Genomic DNA, 17496 nt, shown 5'->3' on the forward strand with positions numbered 1-17496 from the left:
TGAACTACCAACCTAAGTATTAATATTTTAGCCCAATCCATTCGTAATCGAGTATTCCATTCGTAATTAGGGAAACACGATCAGAATTATCGAGGAGTGTGGCACAATTAGGGTTCCAGGAGGAACAATGGTAGGAGGAATGACACGATTAGGGTTACAGGAGGAACAAAGTATGAGGAGGATCAATAGATGTATGAGGATCGATACCTGATGAATCCGAAGACGCTATATACCACCGTAAACATTGTGCCGACTGCCACCACCGTGAAATATGTGAACGCCGCCGTGAAAACCACCATGAACGCCTCTACTCCGCCGTGAAACCACCGTGAATGCGTCTCTGCCACTTGTGAAAACTGTGAACTGATGAAACCCCTTGAAACCCTAAAATGGAGAACAGTGACAACAAAAGGAATGGGCGTGTTTTATATTAAACATATTATAATTACAAAATTGCCATATGTTCACACTGGTTCTCGCGGTTCTCGCAATAAAGGGTGGTTCCTAACGGATCTTTATCCTATATATATATATATATATATATTAAAGTAGGGTAAGGTTCATGCGAGAACCACCCTTATAGCGAGAACCGCGAGAACCAATGTGAACACAAAATAAATTCTAAAAAAAACAAAAAAGCACTCAAATTTTTTTTTTAATATTTTTTTTCAAAAAATCGCTATATTTCGTTACCATTAAAAAAAACTTTTTTTTTCGAGTAACAGATATCTATGCACATGTGCATATGTATCATTACTTCGACAAATTCGGTAATACGTTATCAGGAATAGACAATTGCACTTTAATTTACAATACTATTCGTAATACGCTACTTTTTACATTACCAATATTTAAAATGCACATGTGCATCATTAGGTATAATCATGATATAACGTGTTTTGCTACAAAAAGTTTGTGATTTTGAATGGAGAAGTAGGCCCATATACATGTTTTTTTGTTAGTTATATCTAGTGGTTGATGGTTTGGTTATAGTTGTCAATTTATGATGTAATATGTTGATTGGGTGGTATAAATGGTGTTTACATACATGTAATAAAGTGAAAATATCGGTAATGGGATTGTATTATGGATCGTAGGAGGTAATGGTAGTGTATTATGGATGGTATGATAGATGAAAGGGAAAGTGTATTCAAAGTAGTGTACCAAAACACCTTATTTCATGTTGATACATATAAATGCAAATGTGCATTATTAATATTAGTAATGTAAAAAGTAATGTATTGCATATGGTATTGTAAATGAAAGTGCAATTGTCTAATATGTGTAATGAATTACGGAATTTGTCAAATAAATGACAAAAATGCACATGTGCATGCTTGTGTATTATGGATGGAATGACAGATGAAAGAGAAAGTAATGTACCAACACACCTTATTTCATGTTGATACATATAGATGCACATGTGCATTTCTAATATTGGTAACGTAAAAAGTAGTGTATTACACGTGGTAGTGTAAATGAAAGTGCAATTGTCTAATATTTGTAATGAATTACGGAATTTGTCAAAGAAATGATACAAATGCACATGTGCATGGACAACTGTGACTCGATTTTTTTTTTAATTTTTTATTGTAAACAAAATATAGCGATTTTTACAAAAAAAAATAGTAAAAAGAAATTTTTGGGTGTTTTTTAGATTTTTTTAGGTATTACTGTTTGTGTTCACACTGGTTCTCGCGGTTCTCGCAATAAAGGGTGGTTCCTAACGGATCTTTGTCCTATTAAAGTATTGTGATTGAATATAGCTTCTTTTACACATATATATAAAGAAAAAACCCTGTGAGTTTTAATTACGATGTCATGTCCGTGGAAGACATGTCAATAATAAGTTGGTTTTGTATGAAATGGCAATAATGTAAAAGAAATGGACCTTGAGAAGGACCAGCTTGAAGAGTAACATTATTGACTACTTCCCAGTTAACCATTTGAAAAAAGAAAGTTAAATGCATAACCATCGGTGGGCATAAAATAGAGCAGAAAAGTCATATTTCACATATTATGAATAAAAGGAAAGCACAAATAGTACACAACTTGTGGTAGAGATAAACCTCAAGATAGAAAAAAAATAGGTGAAGAAAAGGCGAATCTTATTAAAGACAACCTAAAACCAGTCGAATGTTCCATTACCTAGCTGGCACCTTGTAATATCTTTATTTAAATTGATTAAAGACATGGTTAGCCCATTACAAGAAAACTGAATACCAAAAAATTAACCTAACTAAGCATTTTTCCCAACATGACCAACTACAATGCTAATGTGAATAAAGTGATTCATTTGTGAAGGATGCCCCCTTTGAACCAGCGTCAAAATGTTTACCCATCTTGACTCATTTCAAAAATTATACCCATAATGCATTAGCCTATTATCTAACTGAGCCGACCCACAAATTTTTCCACCATTAGTTAAGGTTACCACACATGTAATACTGAATCCTACCAGCCATAATACGCCTACGCAAACTATATTGGTGATGAAAGAGTAATTTTTTTCATCTTATAAATCTCACAATGCAACAAATGAGGAATAGCGACAGAATAAATAAAGTCTTAGTGTCTTTTGAAAATAACTCTTATGGTATAATTGCTCTAAAATATTCCTAAACCAATCATATACCAACCAGGTTGTAATATGGTTGTGCATTATGTTATGCATACGTAATCCTCTTTGGAAATAATAAATGTGCCGAGCCCGAGCCAAGCTCGAGCTTTGGAAACAAAGCTCAAACCGAACCGAGCGTGAGCGCAAGCATTCATATATTAAATGAGTTCGTATAATTAACAATTACATCATAATAAGCATTGTCTTGGGTAAGTAAATCTAACTCATAGACACTACAAACGATTGCTTGTTAAAAAAAACTGCACAAGTTTCCACTCAGCATTGTGCGCAATAAAAATCCAAGCAATCTGCAGAAAGAACGGTAAGTTTTCTCTTTTCAAAACAGCCTATATGTGATGCAAAAAATGACCTTGAAATATCTATAATTCACATATTATTAAGCAATATCTACACTTACAAATGCAGCTGCTATTGCCAGGTTAATCCGAATGTCCACTTCAGACTTGGTGAACCTGAGAAAATAAGAACATCCTCCGTTGTCATTTATAAACAATACAAATTTGTATCGTGCAAGGTTTCTAAAATCATATTCTGATTAGTTTTGGCAATAGAACGTTTATAAAGCTTAGAATTAGTGAAGCAAACTTAGTTCAGATACTGTTAAGAGAGTAAATGAAGCTAAAAACTGACATGAGGCTAATAATAGTTGTGAATATAGTATGAAAAAGGTTATATTATATTTGTATCATACCAGCAAGATCTCCACCCAAAACATGCCCAGAACCTGCCAAAAAACGCTCATCACAACAAAGATCTGTAAGAGAAGTTCAATGAAAGGTAGAAAGCTCTCATCAGTGACCAGGTATTTTCATTGCACAGCTTAAATACTTAAAAAAGTTGGTGTACGCTTCCCACTTGAGAATTGCATAAATTCATCATCATCCTACAATAAATTATCCAGATTAAATCTTGATAAAATAAAACTTCATCCCACTTGAGAATTGCTAAATACCCTGCTTTTGTAGGCGAGGAGAGTAAACCTTTTTATTTAAAAAACAGCAGAAAACACTTACCATAATGTTATAAATAATAATTAATATATTTATTTATTATATAAAATAAAAAAATTGTATGTGTATAAGTTCGTTTAGGCTCGCGAGCCTACTCGAGCTCGAACTCGGCTAATTGACTTTGTTTTTTTCGAGCCGATCTCAAATAGCTCTGCTCGTTTACACTTCTACAATAATATAATACTGAGATGACAAATATTATGCATCAAAGATAACGTGGGAGTATCTATTGCCCACCATTCATCATCATCACTATCAACTGCCAACAATTACAAAGGAAAGTGAAAATATACAATATTATATGGATTTTGAAATTATTAACCTTTTTAAATTATGCATATTGAGCCCATAGTGGCTAACAATGCTCTGAGAACTTGAGAAGCTGCAAGAGCTCATTGCAAAGAGAACTTTTCTTGTGCTCAAACCTTCGATAAGCACAACATAACCCTACAATACTTTATGTTAGAATAGCATAAAATAGATTACAAAGCATCAGATTATAAACCATACAAAATAAGAAGTGGTATACATAAATAATGTTATAGAAATATAATACGTATCTACTTAATCAACAAAAAAATTTACCTACTCACAAGCAAATTACCCTATTGATGTTCAATGAGCTAGTACATCCTCCTCCAATACAAACTTGTGCAACTGCAAACCTCTACATATAAAAAAAATATAATAATTCACACCTCAATCTCACATAGATATCAAAATTTCTAGAAACTGTCAAAGTGATACACAAACATATCAATCTAAATAAAAGGAGCATAGTAAGTGAGACGCTAAGATTATCAACTTTCTAGTTTGTCGTCCATGGCCCCTTGCTTTGGGCAGTACTAATGTTGGCTACTCGGGCGGTAAAGGAGCAAATATCGGAGATACTGACCTGGACATGTTAGGCATAGATGTAAATATAGTAGGTCGATGAAGGAAAAAAACAATGGAGATAAGCATTTTGAGAAATTCATATATATACACATGCACAAAACACTTTCAAAAAATCATTAATCAATATGTATGGGTCTCTTTAATTGAACAATATAAACTCACAAACAAACAAAAATTGTACAATCGGAATCACTGAAACAAATGAAAGTACTTTTTTGAATCCTAAAAAAACTTCTTGATTTTAATAAATCCTAATAATAATTCGATCATAATAAAACCTGGATATTCAACAAATGAAAAGCAATCGAGCAACTGAGTACTCGGATCCTTTGATAATTAAAAAGCATCCTCAGATCAATCAATTGAAGAGAAGATCGAAAAGAAAACTAATAAAAAAGAACAAATATTAGGGTTAAAGGATGTAGAAGTAGAAGATGAAGATATAACTATATAACCTTTTTCATACTACAAACATCAACGAAACAAATTAAATAACTTCAAAAAAACATATCCAAATCAAACATGCAGACCATTATTTAAACGATAACAAAACAAAACAAAAATAAAAAACATTGATTCTTTATATAAAAAGTAGACTATAAACATACCGTTGATGTAAGAGATACCGTGAACTGTTCTTCGAAATCGCCAAATTCCCTATCGATCAAAACACATGATGGACAAAATTACAAAGAATGAAGAATCAAATAAACAACAAAATAATGAAATCACACCGGTTACCGTCGATTGAGTTACATACCTTCGCTCTTTTCATCCTAGCCACCGATTTCGATTTCCGATCATCCCATGGAAGCGAAGTCATACTATCCGGAGAAAAAAAAAACGATTTTCCTGGAATCAAACATACAGAAAATTCATACTGGTTACAAAATTAGGGTTTATATGGGTGTCCAAAAAATGAAGATGAGAAAGATCGTACGTTGAATTAAAGACTAAAGATGAGACAGACTGTACCTTGACATGAAGAAATTGGAGTTTGATTCGGAACAGATTGTACATAGCCGCCGATTAGAAGGGTAAAGAGTTGGATTTAAATGAAGAGGTTAGGGTTTTTGTGTGAATCGATTAGATAATGGTTGTTACTTGAAGATAAAGGTCAGTGATTTGAAGAAGAAGATGTCATAGTTCACCGAGAATAATAGAAAGATGATGAAGTAGAACAACAAAGGGGAAGGAAGGTTTCAGGGCACGAAGAGAAGCGGCGGTGAAAGAGGAAGGATGGAGAGGCTAGGGTTTAGAACAGGGATTACAAAAGGAGCGTGATTTAGATGGTATTTATATCCGGGTCAGAACCCGGATCCCGTGTTTGCCCATATCAAGAAAAAAAGACCCGAATTTTTTCCCTCCCAAACCCACATCTAGATGCCCTTATCACGCGCTACGTCAGCCCTTATTTAACATGTTTATTATATAGGGGAAATGGACTGTATCACCCTCAACTATGTAAAATTGGCCAATATCACGCTCAACTTTCAGGTTGGCTCCCACCACCCTCTACTCGACAAGTTGGTGTCACTATCACCCCTTCATTAAAAAAACACTAACTGAGTTAGTATTTTAAGCCTATGTGGCATTTAAATGATGACTTGGAAGCACACATGGACAGAAACTTGATATATCATCTGTTTACCATCAATTCAACCATTTAACCCTAATTCCCAAACAAACTCATCTTCTCCCCCATCAAATTGGTGACGAAGATCAATTGCAGGTAGAGGGTCATCGCCGTTCTTGCCCTAATACCTCCTCCCCATAGCCGATCTTGCCCTAATTGCCCATTGAAACATTCAGTCAACATGTCGTCTTCTTCTACCTCTGCTGTAATTCGAAAACCTAAAGTATTCAAGGTCGATTTGGATGGCAATTTGTACTGTCATCACGATGTTGTTGCTGTTCTTCGAGTAGCTGGTCGTAAAAGTGAACGACATGGTGAAGAATTTTACGGCTGTTCTCACTGGCCTGTAAGTTGAAATTGCATATCAATTTGGTGTTTAGGAGATATTCCATTGCAATTTCCTTATAGTTGTTGTGTTTTGTAGAGAGGGGATTGCAAATTCTTCCTCTGGAAAGAAGATGTTGATAAGATGTTCGTTGAACGTTCATACGGCACCTCAACTCAAGTAACGTTTAAAGACCTGAAGATAAAGAACCTTGAATTACACAATATGTTGTTAATAGAAGAGAACAAGAACTTGAAAGCAATGAGATTTGGCACAAAGACGAAGTCGAAGAAACCATATGTGCTAACCTTTGTAATTGCAATTGCCATATTGTTGTATTTGTGGAATTAGTATTTATTGATAATGAACTGTTGTGGTATTTAGTAGTTGTAACCATTTGTGCCCACTTGTTATGAAATGAAGTGTTTTGTTTCTTTGACTCAACTGGACATATAACTTAATGTACATGTTGACCATACTTGCAAGTGACTGAAACAATTTGCAGTCAAACTGTTTGAGCCAAAATTCACAAACTTGTAGAAACAATTTGCAGTCAAACTGTTACAAACTGCATATGAAGCCAAAATGGCAAAAGTTTGACCAATTTGCAGTCAAATTGTTACTAGGTGCATAGTTGGCCAAATATGAACCAAAGTGCAACTGCACTTGCAAGTGAACTTGTAGAAACAGCAGACCAAACTGTAAGTTGAATTTTGGCCAAAGTTTGACCAATTTGCAGTCAAACTGTTACTAGGTGCATTTGGCCAAATATGAACCAAAGTGCAACTGCACTTGCAAGTGAACTTGTAGAAACAGCAGACCAAACTGTAAGTTGAATTTTGGCCAAAGTTTGACCAATTTGCAGTCAAACTGTTACTAGGTGCATAGTTGGCCAAATATGAACCAAAGTGCAACTACACTTCCAAAGTTTGACCAATTTGCAGTCAAACTGTTACTAGGTGCATAGTTGGCCAAAAGCTCCCACCAAAGTGCAACTGCACTTCCAAGTGCACTTGTAGAATCACCAAACCAAACAGCAGAATCACCAAACCAAACTGCAGACTGACCAAAACATACCAAACAGAAAGCATGGTCATCAATTTTTGAGTCAACATGTTAAAGTGAACACAATGACCATAATGGAATATGTACACCAATATGTGACTCAATAAACAACACTGAAAAAGTCAAACAACACTGAAAAAGTCAAACAACATAGAAAAGTCATAGATTGACTACTTAACTGGTCCCACATTACTAGAAGGTGTTTTTAGACAAAATATTAGAGTCATACATAACATTGTCTACTTAATTAAGTCATACATAACAGTGCCACAAACACAAAAGATCACATATAACTTCAGCCTTGATTGGTCTTTCTCTTTCCCTTTTGACTTGACTTGTTGGTTCCCTTTTGAGTAGATTTCTGAGTTGCCTCTTGAGTGGACTGCTGGGTTGCCTCTTGAGTGGACTGCTGGGTTGCCTCTTGAGTGGACTGCTGGGTTGCCTCTTGAGTGGACTGCTTTGTTGCCTTTTTAGTTGACTTCTTCTGTCTCTTTGGAGCAGAACCACCTGAGACACAAACTTTAAGCCATGTAATTAACAAAAGAATAAACTTAAACTTAATAACATTTACCTTTAGTTGTTTTCCCCTTCTCAGTGCACTTTCTTTTGTTGTGACCTCTAGCCCCACAGTTACTACATTTCATTATAACCCCATGCTTTGTGAGTTTCCCAGGCCTTTTTGGATCTTCATGAGGATCCCTCTTCCTATTCTTCTTGGGCCTACCAGGAGCAGATTTGATTGGTGGTGGATCCATTGGCTGATTGATCTTGGTCCAATACCTTTCACTAGGCAATGGAGGTATTGAGAACTCATAAGCCTTCATGTATGTATCTTTGTGATAACACACATCAACATAGTCTTCAGCATTCTTATGTAAAAAACCAGCAACAGCACATACATGTTTACAAGGATATCCCCTTAAATCCCATTTTCTACATGTGCAGCTTCTCTTTTCTAGATCCACAGAGACATCATCAAAATCCCTTACTTGAAAAACTTGATATGATGAGGGATACACCTCACATCTATAAGAAGCAGCTTTTGAAAATTCAAGTTTTTCCTGGATTTTAGGGCATATGATAACATCTCTGGCAGCCATTTCTGTCCTTTTTGTCACTAACCTACTCATGACCTGAATCCTTATATCCTCTAACATATGAATTATGTGTTTTGACCTTGCATTAATGATAAAACCATTAAAGGTTTCTGCCATGTTGTTTACTATTACATCACACTTGGTGTGGGTGTTCAAATAGCACCTGTTAAACCAATTGGGATTCTGCTTCAGTAAGGCCTCTACAGCATCAGGATTGATTGCTTTCATGTCTTCAATTGCTTGTATATAGTCACTTTCAGAGTAAGCCCTAGCTGATTTCCAAAACAACTCTTTCAGCTCCTCATCTTTGAATGATTTGTGCCAATTTGCATAGATGTGCCTTTCACAGTTTCTATGCTCTGCATAGGACCACATCATTGAAACAGCATTTAACAGACCCTGCCAAAGCATTTAAACATAAGTAATGAATCACTAAATAACTGATTTAAGAAGACAGAATTGAGTAACAACCTTTTGCTGGTCAGAAATCAATGTCCATGAAAGCCCAGCATCATTTACTTCCAAACATAGCAGTAGCTCATGCATGAACCATTCCCAACTGTCATTGTTTTCTCCTTCAACAACTGCCCAAGCCACAGGATACATTTGGTCATTAGCATCCCTCCCAACAGCAATTAACAACATTCCTCCAAGGAAGGTCTTTAGAAAACACCCATCTAAGCACAACACCTTCCTGCATCCAGCTAGAAACCCTTTTTTAAGACCATCAAAACATACAAACAGTCTGAAGAATGCTTCACATGTGGCCTCTAGATTTAGATTAATGAAACCTGGTGGAGCAATTTCCAACTTGAAAGTTGATGATGGATTTGCTTTCCTTAATGCATTCAGATATGAACCAATCTTACTGTAATGATCTCTCATTGATCCATGAAGCTTCTTATGTGCACTTTTCTTAGCCTTATAAGCCAACCACTTACTTATAATCACCTTGTACTTTTGTCTGACAGCAGTTATGATTTCCTTTGCAGACCAGTGTGGTTTGGCCTTAAATAAAGGTAGGAACTCATCACCTATAAACTTAGCAGTTAGTTGCCTGTTCTTTATCATGTTTCTTTGGCAAGTGTGATGGTTTTTCACACTTTTAATCATGTAACACTCTTTCCCTGTGTGCACTGAACAAAATAGATAGAAAGGACACCCTGCTACACACTTGATTACTACACGACCTTCTTGTTTGCTATCACTCTTTGCTATGAAAAGATTCCTGCCATTAGACACAGCATATCTTCTAACTGCCTCCTTAAAGGAATCCCTTGAAGCAAACCTTGTCCCAACTTTCCAAACAAACTTCTTCCAGTTAGTTTGTGCACTTACACTAGGAGCAGTTTCCCTAAACTTTTTACCTCGAACATCATCTTCTTCACTATCACCTGGTGTGGCAATATCACCATCTGATTCTTCATAACTACTGTATCCCTCTACATGTGCACAACCTGCATCATTAGTTTCATGCAAATTACCTTCTTCTTCATTATGTTTGATACACTCTTCAAGTATCTTCTTTGTGGCTGCTTCTTCATCCTTGGTAGCTTGTTTAATTGCATCTTGTGATTGTTTCCATTCAAAATCTTCTCTGTCTGAATCTAAGCCAACCAATTCTTCCAAAACCTCATCCTCATCAGAATAACAATCCTCATCATCATCACAACTGGACTCTTCATTGTAATCACTATCTTCACTGTCTTCACTGTCCTGTTCTAACACAACTTCTTTATCACTATGTTGACCAAAGACTTCTTCCTGTACAACCTCTTTTACTGATTCTTTCACAACCTCTTTAAGATTTGTTTCCTTATCTATATCAAATGCCCATGAAGCCTCATGTACTGGTTCTTCAACAACCTGTTTAACAGCTGATGTACTTCCAGATCTAGGGACTTCAGGAGTTGTAAAACATTTACCAGATGCCCTACCCACTTTCACGTGTACTACTTTTTTTCTGGGCTTGGGTACTAGTTTTTTGGGTTGGGCTTGTCGTTTAATGGGCTGGGAACTAGACTTAGGTTTAATGGGCTGGGTACTGGACTGGCAACTGGGTTGGGCCTGTGGTTTACTGGGTTGGGAACAGTGGTGGGTCTTATGTTCAGACATAATTGGGCTATGTTGAACAAAGACTTCAATGAATGATTCACTCCAATTTTTAGCCTTAATTGCAAGTTCCAACACATCTTTATCATCACGAAACAGTTTAAAATCACCATTATCCGCATCCATCCTATACATATAAAAATCCCTATTTTCATACTCGTTGGTTTCCATTACATAATCAACTAGCTCAAAGTATGCGATATGATCAAAATCCATTTGGATTAACTTAGAATTACCATCAACATACTGAGGTTGATCAAAAGAGAAATCAAGAAAACCACCGTACCAAAGCATAACATCTATACGCTCCATAACTTAAATCAGTGTGTAAAATTACAATGCAATCAACCTTACCTCTTGGGAGTCTGAATTTTGCCTGCAATCATCGATGATCAAGGAACTAGGGTTTGATCGCCAACATTGAAGTGAACTGGTGAACTGGGTTTTGATGAAATGCAACTGATTAGAGAGGGAAAGGGGGTATTTATTGAGGCTCTGTCCACGTGTGCTTCCAAGTCATCATTTAAATGCCACATAGGCTTAAAATACTAACTCAGTTAGTGTTTTTTAACGAAGGGGTGATAGTGACACCAACTTGTCGAGTAGAGGGTGGTGGGAGCCAACTTGAAAGTTGAGCGTGATATTGGCCAATTTTACATAGTTGACGGTGATACAGTCCATTTCCCCTATTATATATAATAGACTAGGTTAGATACCCGTGTGTTACACGAGATGAACAATGTAAAATATGTAATACATAACTCTAAATATTTTTTTTTATAAATGAAATAAAATATTACTAATAAATGTCTTTTGTGAGATTAACATTCAGACAAACCTTAACTTCAACTTAGAGCATCTAAGCGACCACAACTTAGCGTGCATAAGACCTTCTTTGAATCAATAAGCTTATATAACTTCCAACAAAGTTAAAGTAGCAACAACATTATTGTGATAGTACATCAATAACTTTGAACACTTTCACCAAGTGCCTTTAATCCAGCAAAATGTATAAGTGAATCAAACACGCATAACAATTTTAATTGCAGCCTTTTTATATCTATAAAAAAACAAAATAAAATAAAACAATGAGTACATAAGTTTACCCTGAGGAGGTAATAACAACGTCTCTCATTGAGGCGCTTGTCCGTGATGTCCATATGCATAAAAAATAAACAAACATTAATATTCACTCCTTGAAGGCATTGTACAGTCTATACTCCGGATCATCAGCACATAATGCGATGATCTTATCATCTTTCTCTCCATGAGGTTGTCATCTAATGTCATTAAGTTCAATGATAGTTAAAAATAAACTTTTTTGTGAAACATAATTTCATACTTGAGTGATAATGGGCATGACACCAATTGCTTTCGAATGAAGAAAACAGCTTGGAGGATTGGTTTGCCAACCTGCAAAAACATTGATCATTTCTCATTGATCATAGTTAATACATAAATTAAAGATTTTTTGATTCTCTAGAAGGGTTGCAGGTAGAAACAAAAAAAGAAGTAAAAAGAACTAAAAGGGTCGGTATAAGGTAGTCTTCATGCTCACCATCGTACTAATCTACTTTTAGTCTTTCCCTCTTTTCATCCTTAACCTATCTATAAAATCTTGACACCTATTCCTTTTCTTGAACCCAAACTCAAACCTATCCTATAGCAACATTTATAGACAAAAACACAAAGTACCCTCTTACATCCACTTCAATTTTCAACCTCTATGTTGTGTTGTGTTTGGATTGCAGTCAATAAGAACATATTTGCACTAAAACCCAATCTATGACAAATGAAACCCCTAGTTTTCCACTTAATAGAAACCGATCTTTCAATCATAACTCATAATACTATAGGAATGAATTGCTTGCCCTTCTTTCATTCAACAACATAATATATATAGTACAAGAAAGGATCTCCTAATGAGATGAAGATATATGCACATTAATATTTACAATCATATCCTAAAATATATAGAAGGTCTATTACACCCCCGCAGTCGAAGCGAAGGGTGGCCGAATGCTGAGACTGGATCTGAAATCATCAAACAAGACACGCGACAGTCCTTTAGTGAAGATGTCAGCAATCTGGTGACGAGATGAGACATGCAAAACGCGAATGTGACCTTTCTAAACTTGCTCACGAACAAAATGAATATCTAGTTCAATATGCTTCGTACGTTGATGCTGAACCGGATTACCAGACAAGTAGACGACACTGACATTAACACAATAAACCAAAGTGGCACGAGAAATAGGATGACATAACTCTAGAAGAAGATTCCGAAGCCAGCAGACTTCAGCAACAACGTTCGCTACTCCGCGATATTCAGCTTCAGCACTAGAACGTGAGATTGTCGACTGCCGCTTCGAGGACCAAGAAATCAAATTTTCGCCAAGGTAAACACAATAGCCGGAGGTGGAGCGTCGAGTGTCAGGACAACCCGCCCAGTCAGCGTCAGTGTAAGCTCGCAAAGAAGACGTATCCGTCCCATCTAAGTGAAGTCCCAAGTCAATGGTGCCCTGTATATATCGAAGAATCCGTTTTAAAGCATGCCAGTGAGCAGTTGTGGGAGAGTGCATATGCATGCAAATTTGCTGCACCGCATACGAGATGTCTGGACGGGTGAAAGTGAGATACTGAAGCGCACCCGTGAGGCTACGATGTGTGGTAGGATCATCATGAAGAATACCGGAATGGGCACTGAGCTTGGACTGTGTATCCACTGGCGTGGCAACGGGCTTACAGGAGTCCATACCGGCTCGATGAATAATATCCTTAGCATAAGCGGACTGGGAAAGAAACATATGATTGTCGGTCCGTGTCACCTGAATACCCAAAAAATAAGATAATGCCCCCAAATCCTTCATAGCAAACTCGCCTGCCAGACATGCCATAATCCGATCACGAAGAACAGCCGAAGACGTGGTAAGTATAATATCGTCGACGTAAATGAGCAAATAGGCAGTGTCATGCTCATGACGATAAACAAACAAAGAATTATCTGACTTACTCTGCTTAAAACCCTGTAAGACCACGAAATCTGTGAAACGCTGGTACCATGCACGAGGAGCTTGCTTGAGACCGTATAATGATTTCTTTAGAAGACAAACATGGTCCGGATAGTCGGAACTACGAAACCCCATCGGCTGATACATGTAGACGGTCTCATGCAAAGTACCATGAAGAAAAGCATTCGTAACATCTAACTGATTAACAGTCCATGATTGTTCCAAAGCCAATGATAAAACCAACTGAATAGTAGCCGGTTTGACAACCGGACTAAATGTCTCCCCGCAGTCAACACCCGGTTGTTGACGACGACCGTCACAAACCAAACGAGCTTTATATCGCGCCAAACTCCCATCCGAATTAAATTTGTGTTTAAACAACCACATACTACGTATAATATTCATATTCGGTTTCCGAGGAACCAACTCCCAAGTCTTGTTTTTAAGAAGTGCACTAAACTCGTCAGTCATGGCATCATGCCATTCGGGAATGGTCAAGGCAACCTGAGGGTTTCGTGGTATGGGTGCAATGGTGGTGGTTGATAGGTTAAATAGTTGTTTGGGTTTTACGATATCGCTCATGGAACGGGTTCTGATGGTGCGAGGGGGTATGACAGGTGATTGGTTAGGGGCCGGGGAGAGGGTCGGTTGGGCCGGCAAAGAGTTTGGGTGTGGGTCAGAGGCGGTGGGCGATTGGAGAGGTGAAGAGTTTGGGCCGGTTGGTGGAGAGGGGATGGATGGGCTGGTATTGAGAGGAATCCCAGACGCCGGGATTGGGCTGGATGGGTGGTTAGAGTGGGCCGTTGGGCTAGGGGAGGGAGGTGGACTGTGTGGGGTGGTCGGTTGGGGTTGGGTTGGAAGTTGTGGCGTAGCTGTTGGGCTAGGGGTGGGAGGTGGCGAGTTATATTGGGCTGGTGACGAGGTGGGTGTGGCTGGCGAAGTGGAGGAGTGAACGTAGGGGTAGAGGCTGGGCTGGTGTATGGGCTGGTCATTTGGGCCATGAAGGGAGGTAGTGGGTGTGAAAGTAGTCTGTGGAGGAGGGACCGTAGGAAGGTGAAGAAAGTCATAGGTGTGAGGGTTAGCAGGAGACTAAAATTTGTAGGGGAAGATGGACTCTTCAAAATATACGTGTCGGGAAGTAAAAAGTTGTTTGGTTTGGAGATCGAAACATTTATAGCCACAGTGATTTTGCGGGTATCCAAGGAAGACACATGGTTGGGAACGATTGGCAAGTTTGTGTATAGTAGTGGAAGGTAAGAGAGGGTAGCACAGACACCCGAAGACACGAATGTGTTGATATTCGGGTGTGCACTTGTATAAAAGGGACGTTGGTGATAAGAAATCATGGTTTTTACTTGGAATAATATTTAGGAGGTACGTGGCGGTTTCGAGAGCATGGTGCCAAAAGGATGGCGGTAGATTAGCTTGAGCTAGGAGGGTGCGAAGCATATTGTTGATAGTGCGGATTTTGCGTTCCGCCTTACCATTTTGGGAGGAGGTGTAGGGACAAGAAAAACGAAAGTGCATACCATGTGCGTTGCAAAATTGGAGAAAATTGTTATTGGCATATTCTTTACCGTTGTCGCATTGAAACTGTTTAATTTTACGTTCAAATTGAGTGGTAATGTGATTGTAGAAATTGACAAATGTGGCAAATACTTATGACTTGGTGGTGAGGGGAAAAGTCCATAGAAAGTTGGTGCAATCATCAAGAAATAAGACGTGATATCGATGACCTCCCGTGCTTAGGACAGAGGAGGTCCATAAGTCACTATGCACAATATCAAACGGTAAATGGGTGTAATTAACAGAATCATAAAACGGAAGTCTGACACTTTTACCAAACACACAAGGTTCACACAATTTATTGTTTTGTTTGCTAAAAGAAATACGAGAAGAAAGTTTCAAAGAATGTAATAAAGTGTCGCCAGGGTGGCCTAATCGTTGATGCCAGCGATCTTGAGTGACAGCAGCAAGAGCGGAAGGTTGAGAGATGGTGGATAGAGGCTGTGTCAATGGATAGAGATCGCCGGTGCTGTTGCATCTAAGGATAGGCGCCCGAGTTTTGAGATCCTTCACAAGAAAACCAAAAGTGTCAAACTCGATGGAAACAAGGTTATCAGTGGTAAGGCGGCGAACGGAAATAAGGTTTTTAATAATGTTAGGTGCAAAAAGGACATTATTTAGTTTTAGGGGTGGAAAAGGGGGTGGTAAAGTTTGGTTGCCTTGTGCCAAAACCGGAATTGCCATGCCATTACCAACAATAATATTTTTGTCAGTGCACTTATTAAAAGTAGACGGAGAGTAGATACCTTGTTCATTGGCCGAATGAGCGGTTGCGCCCGTGTCCATGATCCCGTGGTCTGGCTGGTTTAGTGCCATGGTGTACAGTGCCTGCTCTATATCCGTTGGCGTGTATGCCGCTGAGCCGTTGTTATCGGGTCGAGGCCCGAGGATGACCTATGAGTTTGGACCAACAGTGTTTGGTTTGGAGGGATATGGGCACGGCGGTATAGTCGGGGACGATGCAGAGTTAGAACCATGTAAAAGTGAGGCCCATTGGTTGGCGGTCCAATTACTCGGGAACACGATGTAGGGATGAGTTGGAGTATTAGGTTGCTGGCCACGACTGGAATAGTTGCGGTTGTTGTAGTTTCGACCACGACCACGACCGCGACCGCGTGAGCGACCACGACCGCGATCCGAAGCCGGATAGAAACTAGGTTGCTGATGTGAATTCTGTGAGGGTGAGGAGACAGAGGCTGCGAGGGCAGTAGCGGAAAGCTGGGCCGCGCGGGCGGTTTGACGCTTCTTCTTGTCTTCTTCCATGGTGAGACGTGATCGTACCTCATTAAAATCAGGAAGCGGGTCGCGATTCTGTAATACTGTTGAGATACTGTCGTACTGTTCTGTGAGGCCTGTTAAGATCTTAATGACCAGCATGTTGTCATCAACAGGGGAACCGACTGCCTTAAGTTGATCAGCGAGGTGTTTCGCCCGTTGGCAGTACTCAGCCATAGAGGAAAAACCGTCAAGGCTGAGATGAGCAAATTCTTGACCGAGAAACACCGCTCGAGTGGTCTTGTTATCATTAAACTGATTTTGCACGGCTGTCCATGCTTCATATGCCGTTTGCCCGGGAGAGAGAATAACGTGGAGAAGAGCGGGGGAGATGGTGGCGTAAATCCACTGAAGAACAACTGCATCGATGCGCTGCCAGAGGGCCTTATCGGCTGAATCATCGGCTTTCTTTTCTGAGTCTGCAGAGGAAGAGGAGGCGGCGGCCGGCGGTGGGCTGAGGTGATCAGCAACTTCAAAAATCCTGCACTGAACTTGGAATAGAGTGGACCAAGTTGTATATTGTGCGGAATCCTGTTCAAGCGTGATGGGGATATGTGTTTTGATATTAGAGACGGCAAGAGCCGGGTGATTTTTGGAATCCATGAGGGAGAGGTCGAGAGGCAGAAGGTGAACGAAGAGCAGAAGATCGAGAGGCAGAAGGTTAGGGGAAGAAGCCGGCAGCCGGCGGTGGGGATTAGGGTAGGATCGTTGTGAGGTTTGATACCATATAGGAATGAATTGCTTGCCCTTCTTTCATTCAACAACATAATATATATAGTACAAGAAAGGATCTCCTAATGAGATGAAGATATATGCACATTAATATTTACAATCACATCCTAAAATATATAGAAGGTCTAT

The 17496-nt window shown here is 38.7% G+C and overlaps 2 protein-coding genes and 1 long non-coding RNA gene across 12 annotated transcripts; 1 reads left to right on the plus strand and 2 right to left on the minus strand.

The window, feature by feature from the left end:
• Positions 1-2685: 2685 nt before the first annotated feature.
• On the minus strand, positions 2686-5811 carry LOC110908896. Of its 10 annotated transcripts, none has more exons than XR_002575004.2 (9): positions 5524-5811; positions 5309-5400; positions 5157-5205; positions 4237-4318; positions 3974-4098; positions 3441-3524; positions 3333-3365; positions 3039-3093; positions 2686-2928 (listed from the first exon to the last, which is right to left on the minus strand). It is a non-coding gene; the product is annotated as an uncharacterized LOC110908896 (long non-coding RNA). The 10 variants fall into 10 exon arrangements; XR_002575002.2 differs by adding an exon at positions 4457-4546 and having other exon boundaries at positions 3333-3524; positions 4256-4318; XR_002575000.2 differs by adding an exon at positions 4457-4546 and having other exon boundaries at positions 3333-3524; positions 4245-4318.
• An 8563-nt stretch (positions 5812-14374) lies between these two features.
• Positions 14375-14746, plus strand: LOC110907061 (glycine-rich cell wall structural protein-like). The gene has a single exon (XM_022152095.1). The coding sequence runs from the start codon at positions 14375-14377 to the stop codon at positions 14744-14746; it is 372 nt and encodes a 123-aa protein (XP_022007787.1).
• A 1508-nt stretch (positions 14747-16254) lies between these two features.
• On the minus strand, positions 16255-17238 carry LOC110907060. The gene has a single exon (XM_022152093.1). The coding sequence runs from the start codon at positions 17236-17238 to the stop codon at positions 16255-16257; it is 984 nt and encodes a 327-aa protein (XP_022007785.1).
• Positions 17239-17496: the final 258 nt, after the last annotated feature.

The sequence above is a fragment of the Helianthus annuus genome, chromosome 14, assembly GCF_002127325.2.
Source record: "Helianthus annuus cultivar XRQ/B chromosome 14, HanXRQr2.0-SUNRISE, whole genome shotgun sequence".
Classification (NCBI taxonomy): domain Eukaryota; kingdom Viridiplantae; phylum Streptophyta; class Magnoliopsida; order Asterales; family Asteraceae; genus Helianthus; species Helianthus annuus.